General features: G+C 33.9%; 1 protein-coding gene across 1 annotated transcript in view; it reads left to right on the forward strand.

Moving 5' to 3' along the window:
* CCDC79 (coiled-coil domain containing 79) overlaps nt 1-7,285 on the forward strand; it is a gene marked incomplete at its 3' end in the record, with an annotated part of 17,089 nt that extends 9,804 nt beyond the window's left edge. Inside the window, exons 12-18 of the mRNA XM_010190346.1 lie at nt 1-341; nt 1,847-1,908; nt 2,612-2,704; nt 4,086-4,256; nt 5,967-6,080; nt 6,425-6,537; nt 7,076-7,285. The exon at nt 1-341 is cut by the window's left edge and continues 39 nt beyond it. Of these exons, the coding sequence (XP_010188648.1) occupies nt 1-341; nt 1,847-1,908; nt 2,612-2,704; nt 4,086-4,256; nt 5,967-6,080; nt 6,425-6,537; nt 7,076-7,285 (1,104 nt within the window). The remainder of the gene's footprint in view (nt 342-1,846; nt 1,909-2,611; nt 2,705-4,085; nt 4,257-5,966; nt 6,081-6,424; nt 6,538-7,075) is intronic.
* Between the last annotated feature and the right edge of the window lie 2,541 nt (nt 7,286-9,826).

Raw genomic sequence — 9,826 nt, forward strand, 5'->3', positions numbered from 1 at the left:
TTTGTAGATGGATCTTCAGAAGCCAATATTGAAGCATCAAAATACAATGAAGTGAATCCTGCTGATCCAAAAACTTATGTAGAAAGAACACTTAAAGAAGTACATTGTCCACAGTTGACCTCTAAGTCGGATGATCAGGCTCTTGCTCCATCTGTAAATTTTTCTCCGCTGAAAAATGAAATACTGAACACTATGGAGCCAGTAAATGTATCTACTAGACAAAGTGAACAGAGTCATGTTCCATGTTTAGCTAATGAACTGCAAACAGACAGTGTACTTCAGAGTCACAGTATAAATGAAAAAACTGCTTGTGTGAAAAATAAGTCTATTCCTCGAGTACGGTAAGTATCTTACACTAAAGCAGAAGTACTAAGTTACTTTTCTTTAGTAATTTCCAAATTGAATGTCAGCCTTCTAAATTATCTATTAATAACTGTGTCTTTTTCTCGTAGTGAAAGGATATAGCCTTTTGGTGGCTCACTAGAGAATATTCTGTGGAAGTTTATTTGACATAACAGATCAAAGATTGCAGACACTGTAGTAATAAAAGCTTCTGATCTTTTTTCTGAATGACAGACTTCTGACAGTTGCATAGAGAGCCTGTTACAGACCATGTTCCAATGCCTTCAATATAGGGATGAAGAAGCATCTGTAATTTTTGCCTTAAAATTCTCTACTGGTTCAGTAAATCAAGACTTGATCCATTGGTTTGGTTGAAACCACAAAGACTTCTGTTGTATGCACTTACTAGGAAAATAGTGGTTACAGAACTGCTCTGCAAAAAAAATCAAATTAGAGTGCCTACAAACGAAGCAAACAAGCTCTTCCCTGCTTTTTTCCCCTCGTGTTCAGTTGCTTCTCTGCATGGAAAGGAAAACATACAGCCTTGTTTAGTCATTTGCAGTTGTCTTGCTCATTGCTTTCACACACACGCTTATTTTCCCTTTTTTTTCTGCTTATGATTATCTTTCCTATTGATAAACAAAACATTAGTTGTAGGAATCTTGCAAGGAAATATACAGATTCTATCATCTTGAATTTATATCTGGAATATCCGTCAATGCAAGCAATGAGAGAGTATGAACAAAACTGTGGGGTTTTTTTGGGTTTTGTTTGTGTTTTTTTTTAACTTCCACATTTTTAATGTGCTTTTTTATGTGGCTGGCTGGACCATGCTCCTATGCAGTTTCCTTACTTGCATTATATGGTAACTTTGCAACTACTCATTAGCATAATTTCACACAGCTTTTTTATTTGTTGTTCTAACCTCTGAAGTACAAAACTTTAAATAATTTATTTTTTTTGGGGGGTGGGAGCTATCTCCTTGCATATGTATTTGTGTGAAAACAGGGGTTACCCAAGCATAACCGTGCATGATCGCCATATCATAGGAGCATGTTGTTTGCATAGAAGTTAATCAGTGTAAGAAAAGAAGAAAATTACCTTTTAGAGCAATTGCTACATCTGGTGAAGTCTACAGTTTTTTGAAGACTTAGTGAAAGATTTATGTGCACTAAGTAATCCTTATGTGAAACAGAATTGCAAATTACTCTGAAAACCAACATCCCTTGAAAGCAGGGCATTCCAAATGCTGTCAGACATGCTGAACAGCACTGCAAGGAATGCTAACCACAGATCTCTGGTAAACAGATTTCTAACACAGTGATTACATGCTGGACACTACAAGCCCAGTGACTTGGGATAATTAGAATAAATTTTTTAGTGTTTTATATATTTAATGTGTTTCTTGTTTTAACTTTGGAATGGTTGTACTAATTCAGAGGTAAATGTATGTTGTGGTATTTGACTATTATTTTTTAATTTGTTCACATTTTGATTTTCCCAGTGAACACTTATTTAAACAACGAGCAGAGATTGTTAAAGATACGAAACAGACATGCACATCAGGTACAAATAACTAAACATATTAGTTTCTTAGACAATTTTGTTCTTAATGAGATTTTAATTAGTTTTTTGTACTTTCACCACTACTTTTTATCAGATGTTGTTATACTCTGTCATCTAATTATATATATATATATCCTTTAACTGTTTGCATAGTTTATATTGCATACAGTTTTACTGTAGAATATATATTCAATTCAGAATTGAGATCTGTTCAATAAAATCTTTATTCATAATTCTCATTGATTTATAAAATGTATAATTCTTCATTAGATTAGTATTTGCCAGAATGGTAGCTTTACAGGTAACCAAGCTGATCTCCAGGTTATATCTGTTTAAATGGAGAATAAGTATTATTTCAGTACATCACATTTTTCAGCATCTGATTCCAAATAGAAATGAGGTTTATAGGTCTTAATTAAGCAATGTAAGCTTGCAGGGTTATTTTGTTGAGCTCAAGTTGAAGTAATGTGCTTCAGGAGAATGATGCAAAAGCATTGAATTAAATAATTATTCTGGATTTACAAAAATGTAAATGTGGTCCATTTAACTTCAGGAATTTAATTTGGATTTTCTACTGTTATATAAATTAAACTTTAATAATCCACAAATAGAAAATACAGTTGAATATAGGTATGCTGATACACGAGTACCATGGCAAAAGATAGATTGCATTTTCTTAGTGTTTTTTCCCTTCTTAATTTAGATCAACATTCATTCTATTCAGAGAGAACCAAGGAAGAAAAAAATACTTCAACTACATCTGCATGCCATAAAAAGGCAGATTTAAGGTGTTTAGGTAAATATTATCTTAGGTCTTTCTTTTCTGAGTCCATAAAAGAAACCTTAGAAAGTCAGCAATGCAGTAGATGAACTGACATTACAAAAGTTTTAACACACCTATTGGATTACCTATTCTGTAACTTTTAACTGCTTGCTTTCCTTTTTCTGCCCCTAAAATAAAACAAATATTGAAATAAAGCTTACATATTCCAGTCTATGTATCTTTTTTAATGTGGGCTTACTAACAAACAGAATATACAACAGCTTAAAAGATGACACACTGCTTACAAGAATACTTAAAAGCATATGTTTTCCTCCTTTCTCTGACTGGGAAGAGAGAGGAAAAAGATGCTCGATACCCTCATGTATTCCCCTGCTAAGCCTCCTAACTATTCTGCAGCCCTTCTGTTTTCTTTGCCTTACTGCTGTTAAGTAGTTATTCAGTTTTAAAGTAATCCATGATTGCAGTCCTGAGTTACCACGTCTACTTCTTGAACATGGTCTATCAGTAGGTTATAAGAATGCTGCTGGTACTCAGGATTTGTAAGTAGGTTTTATAATCAAGCCTATGTCTCTTTTTTGTGGTTTTTTTTGGGTTTGTGGGTTTTTTGGGTTTTGTTTTTTGGGGGGATTTGTTGGTTTTTTTGTAGAAAGAAGCTCATAACCCACCTTTGAATGTCATTGAGATATATGAACACAAGTTGTCAAACTACATTCAACCTGAGCTTTAACACTGCTTTATCTTAGGCTAGAATATTGCAGACATGTACCAGCGCACTTCTTGTAACTCCTCACAGTGCAGAAGTTTCCCCTCAGCTAATGTAACTGTGAGAACATCCAAGAATAACAAAACCATAAATTACCCTAGCAATGTCCTCAAAAAGAAAGGAAGGCTTCATGTGAGAAACTGATACCTAAGCTAGACTTAGCATTTATTCAGGTTAATACAAATAACTGTTACAACACAGAGAAAGTTTCTAAGTATAGCAAGGACTTCTTTTATATTTTGGCTTCTGAATAAATGTGTAAAGGGAACTGAGGCCCCTTTCTTCCCATCCCACCAATATTTTGACTTCTGTAGAGGATCCATGCCTCATTTAGTACTTCCAGAGTTGAAGTGCACTTGGTCCCATAGGTCATGCTGAAAACATGCTTTGTTTGGGGTTTTTTGTGGTTTTTTTTGGTTTTTTTTGTTTGCTTCTTTGGTTTGTTTGGTTTTTTTAACAGAGCAAGTACAAAACAAGAAGTATGAAAATACATAAAGTGTAACCTCTTTTGAGATGTTTATAAGGAAAACTGGAAGTCAAATTGTAGATCATAGTGAGCAAAATGAGATGCTGGAATTTGTGAAGACTGCTATAGCAGTCATGCTTGCAATATCCTATTTTTTTTCCCAGGTTGTACAGCAGAAAGTCTGTCCTTCAATAGTATAACCTTTACCAAGATGTTGCAAAGTTGTCCATACCTGTGTGACTGTCACAAAGTCATTCTGGAAGCTGAAGAAAGATATAAAAAGGAACTTCGCAAAATGGCTATTTGTAACAACAGTAGATATATCTCTCATGAGAGTAATTGACTTTTTTTTTCCTAGTAGTTGTAACTGTTGTTTTAAATCATATTTAGAATTCTGAAGTTTTTGGTCTGATTCTGATTGTCCTGCTCTTGTAAACTCACTCACTTAATTTTATTTACCAATGATTTGTACTAAGTGACATCAGAATTTGACACTTCTGTTCTGAGGATCTTGTGTGTTTCTTGGCAGTAGTGAGATATCCTCATCATAGGCTTTGATAAGACTGTCCTGTTTGCCAGAGTTAGTCAGGTACTAATAGAAGGGAATATACTAAGTTGAAATAAGTCTGAATGAATGCATGACATCATAACAAGGCCACTTCATTCTAATATTACATACTTAAAAGAGGCTTATCATTCTTAATTAAATAAAAGTGCATCCTGTATTTTTCTGTTTTAAAAGAGGCATTTTGAAAATTAAATGGGTATTACTGCCATTTGTGCTGATGTCCATCATATATTTTCCAGAAATTCTGCTGACCCCGGTGAGGAAAGAAAGACTGCATACAAAAATACCAACTTTTAGGAGCAAAAAGGATAGTTTCCAAAGTAAGAGTTTGGTTTGGAAATTAATGCAAAAAGCCCTTACTAAGTAATTCTTTTGCATGACTTTAGCATGTGAGGCTGTGGATAGGTAATTATGTTGGTGTTTTTTTCATCTGCTATTTTTCAGGTTTGTGGCATTAGTTTTTAAAGTGGAGAAGTATAGTCAGGATTAGAATGCAGTACAGTTGCTTGTTCCTGGATTCAGGATCACTCTGTTACACAGTTACAGCCACGTTATCCTATTATACCTGCTTCGAGTTCTGCTTGGAGCTCTGACTAGGGCTCGAGTCTTTGTGTGCTAAATAGCTAAAAGGGTAACCTAAACATATACAACAATAATGGAGCAAGTAACTGAAAACAACCTATCAGAAAATAAAGTACAGGAGAACTATTTACTGGTATTTTTTAAGACACAGCTGTCCATTTGTAAATAGTAGAACACTATATGTATACTTTATATACTTTTACAGTATGATGGTTATAATAGTTTTCCTCACTCTGCAGATACATATATTTTACATAATTGACAAGGAATTTTCTTAAGAAGAATGTGGTATTTGTGGGTACATCCTGCAGAGCTCCAACTACAGTCATACGTTACTGCATTTATCAACTAGTAACCAATACTGCTTCTTATGACTGATGACCAGAATTTTAAAGTAGACTGAAGTAGCTCTTTAAATCAGTACTTTAAATCAAGCCACACATCAGAAGTTTTTAGTCTCCTATTTCCAAAAACGTTGTTTACAACATTATTTTATTTTTTTAATTTCTGGTAAAAGCTAGTAGATTGATCTCTAAAATTTTAAATTATTTTCTCCTCCAGATTCAACAATTAATTAATTTGGCTATGATAGCTATGGAGATCTTTTAAAATTTTAAAACCCAAACAACTATTTCATCTCAAGAGAGCATTACACTAATATATTACTTTTAGCAAGTAAACATTTTCTGAAGTAAACGGAATTTTCCAGTCTTTCTTCCAAGACCAGATACTAGTATGGCTCAAAAGATGGTTCTCTCTTAAATTTCAGTTAAGAAACGTTACCTGTGTTTTGTGCTTTTGTTTTGTTTTGTTTTGGTTTTTTGTTTGTTCTGTTTGTGGTTTTGTTTTGTTTTAAGAAAGATCCATAATGTTTTATTGCCTGATTTTTTTTAAGGTATTCTTTTGACTCCAATTAGAAAAAACAAATTTAATACTTCAAATAGAGATGAACATAATAAAAATACCAGGTTGACTGATGACTATAACTTGATACCTACATATGAAAACTGTGAGTACTACTGGAAAATTAATTCTGTTCTTTTAAATTTAGGTGAGGGCATTGAGAAAAGCACCTATGCTTGCTATTGGAAACAAATGGCTAAAAATATAATCTATTATATTAAGTATTATTGATGTTTGAGTTAATTTCCATTAATTGCTAGTTGCTTCCAATGCATAATCCTTGCATTGATGTCAATGATGAAAAAAAGATCTAATGAAAATATTACTAATAAAGCACTATTTACATATTCAAGTTCTTGAAAATAAATGTTCCTGTACAACACTATATTCAATTTTACAGTACATTTCAGTTCAAGTAACTAAGAGGTGCTCTTGTTCACAATTTTGTAGCTTTCCAAAAAAACCAAGATGGTAACTTGAAGAGACGGAGAGTCAAAGAAATGTGCAACCGGGAATGTCATTACTTAAAAAAAAATTGCATATATTCACTTGACAAAGATGAGGTTAGTTATGCAAAGCCTAATCACACACACATGTATTTATAGATGCCCAAATAAAACCACTGTGAACTGCATAATTTTTAAGTGACCTTTAACAGGAACCCAGTAGCAAAGTGAATCTTACTAAAAAGATACTCCTCTCTCTTGATTCTACTCCAGTCATACCGATTTATCCCTGAAATTAGTTAAGTATTTTTCAACTGACAGTCCTGTCTGAATGGTGGCTGTGGAGGTGTGCTTCTTCCTGCACTAATTAAAATCTGCTTAGTATAGCGATAACAGAAACCTAAAGGAATAAACATACTCAAGGTATAAATTATGGAGGCACGGCAGAAATGAAGGTAAAGGTCATGGAAAAATACTGTATTTCAGTAAGTGGGTGACAGTGAAGAAGTCTTGAAGAACCACTGTTACCTTGACAAAGTGATTACTTCTGTAGAACGATTTAAGATTGTATTGTCAGTAAAATGTGTTATTTCCAAATATGAAATAGTATGTAAATTTATGTAATTTTTAATTATGCCAAAATAAATATTTGCAGAACAATGAAATATGTTCTCTGGACGTGAACACAAGAACTTTAAACAAGAGAAGAACCCGAAAAGATTTCACGACTGAAGAAATTAACTGTCTTTTGAGTGGAGTAAAGCAAATGGGTAATCACTGGAATTCAATTTTGTGGTCCTATCCCTTTCAGAAAGGACGGACAAGTGTTGATCTTTCCAAGAAATACTACAGGTTGCAGTTGCAAGTAATCATAATTTAATTTTCTGCTACTCATACATGCTGTGAGCTCAGTTTTCAGCTTTTGCCCCTGCCTGAACTGCAAAAAAAAATACAGGGCTTCAGAATTTGCAACCCATGGGATTGTGCTTTGAGTCAGTTCAGTGCTATGCATGCTAAGCATTAGAATGGTCTCCAGTGTTATTCAATCAGGGCTTGTGCTTGGAGAGAGAGAGAGAACTAAACTGGGAAAATACTAGAGAGCCACCTGGCACCTATCCTACAAAGAGGCTAAGAATTTCAGTCAAGGACTCTTAAGTTAATCACTATGTTTATTAGGAGGTTGATATTTTCTCTGTTCAGTCACATTTTCTGATGATACTTTGTGAAAATCTCCCTGGCTTTTTTCACCAGGTTTAATATGTACACTGCTTACACAGAGATACTCGTCTGTGGATGAAGAGGATGGCTTTTCTGCCATGCTTTGGATATGCGTAGGAGTGTTTAGTGGCAAGCATTTGTCTACTGAAACATTTCCTAAAATTCTGCAGTGTTTTGTGTTAATATTTGTCTTGATATTTTATCTTTTATCTCCATTTTATAGAGACAAGAAAGAAACAAAGATCATCAATGACATCTTTCAAGAGTATTTTGGGTTGTGTTGCAGAATGTTGAAGAACAGCATTATTAACAGTGAGGTATTGTCACAACTCTATGACCCCTTAGAGAATTTAGATTGGTTTGGACTCATGTTTTTCTCTGATAACATTCATTGACAGGGCTGTTATGCTTTGTAAATTTACATTACAAGTAATTAGATAAGGTGGTGTTCTTTTAACATAGCTAACAAAATCTTTTTTAGCAAAATTTATGGGTTGTATTCAACTTCATTTAACCTTCTTGAACATTTGATTTATGTGACGTTTGATTTATGTAACATTTGATTTGGCTTTCTGTTTGACTCTTGTTATAGTTTGCTTTATAACATTTGTAAGAAAAGGCTCTATTGCTAAAATGAATATTTCATGTCAGAAACTAATAAGTGTTAATGTTGTGTCTGAATTTGTTTACTTTTAGTCAGTGAAATGTTAAGCAAGTAGAATATTTTGTCGTGTTTAATGTGCTGTATGTGCAGAAAAATATATCTATGTTAGAAAACATCAAATGTGTGTTTAAACACTGCTGTGTATAGTAGGCAAATCTTAGATTGGTGCCGTAAGTCAATCGAAGTAGAAAGCTTGTGGAGATGTCAGAACTTCTGCGTAGCGGAGGGATGTGTGGTTCAGCTGCAGCATTTCTTGACTGATATTACTGGCTGGGGTAACATTCCTGGACCTACACAAACTACTTTAGTCTTGAACTAATTAGAAAGCAGATGCTGACAAAATTTGGCTTCTGTTTACAGTTGGACATCTTTTGGTGTTATTCAAGTGAGTGAGCAGAACCACTGTTTCTGCTTACTACACAATTTTTATAGAAAGCTTTAGTAATTTGATTTTTCAGTAATAGCCTTAGTATTTAATTTGTATTTTTATCAATTCTGATAAAGGAATGATTAATTGATAGTTGATTTATTATGGAAAAAGTTTAGTTATCTTCTTAGCACTAGGTTTTCACTACAACGTAGCTTAAATGCTTAAAAAATGCAAGATAACAGAAAACTGAAATACTTGCAATAAAGATTATGCCAGTGATGTAATAAATAGGTCTTCTAATATTTTCAACTCTTGCAGTTTTTTTTAGATTATTAAAATATTCAAGCCTCTATAAAAGATGTATTTGAATGGAGCTATTCAAAACAGTGTAGTTAAATATCGGCATATGTATTTGCAGAAACGGAGACAAAAGGGCTACCAAGGAGCAGTGTGCACGATGGGGATTTTGGCGTAAATCTTCACTTGCCACAAAGTCAGAATGTCACAATCCTGACAATTTGCCTAATTTTAGGCAAATCTTCCAAGTTAGGTTGAGGATCTCTGGAGTCCATAACCTAATCCCCTTTTCAGAGCAGTGCTCGTCTCAAAGTTAGTCAAGTTGCTCAGCGCCTTGTCAAGTTCTGAGATCTTCAAGGATGGAATTACCACAGCCTCTTGGGGCAACCTCTTCTGTTGTTTCAATTACTCTCGCAGTGCAAGTTGCTGAAAAAGCCATCTTTAAAACATTCTTGTATAATCCAAAAGGGAAGAGTCGTGGGTTAGAAGCAAGCAGAAACCTGTTCTGTGAATCTGTGCAGGTTAATTAATATTTTTCTCTCCTTTTGCTTGATGGCACAATCTTGATAATGTTAATTTTCTTGCATAAAATGCTTTGAACTCCACACATAATGGGAATCATTAATTATTCTTGTGCAGTTATATTTTTGTCATTTTAATGCTGCTTAAGCTACCCAGCACAATCTTTTAGCACCTTGAAAAGGTGAATTGACCTTACAAAAAAACTTGAACTTGCATTGTAGCGCTATTAGAAGAACAGAAATTACTGGCAGAGTGTAAGAATTCGGGTGGCAACTAAAGCTTGCTTCAGTAGGAAATATTTTAAAACGGGTAATAAATGAATTAACTCAGCTCTC

Source organism: Mesitornis unicolor, unplaced genomic scaffold, assembly GCF_000695765.1.
Source record: "Mesitornis unicolor isolate BGI_N332 unplaced genomic scaffold, ASM69576v1 scaffold1768, whole genome shotgun sequence".
Classification (NCBI taxonomy): Eukaryota; Metazoa; Chordata; class Aves; order Mesitornithiformes; family Mesitornithidae; genus Mesitornis; species Mesitornis unicolor.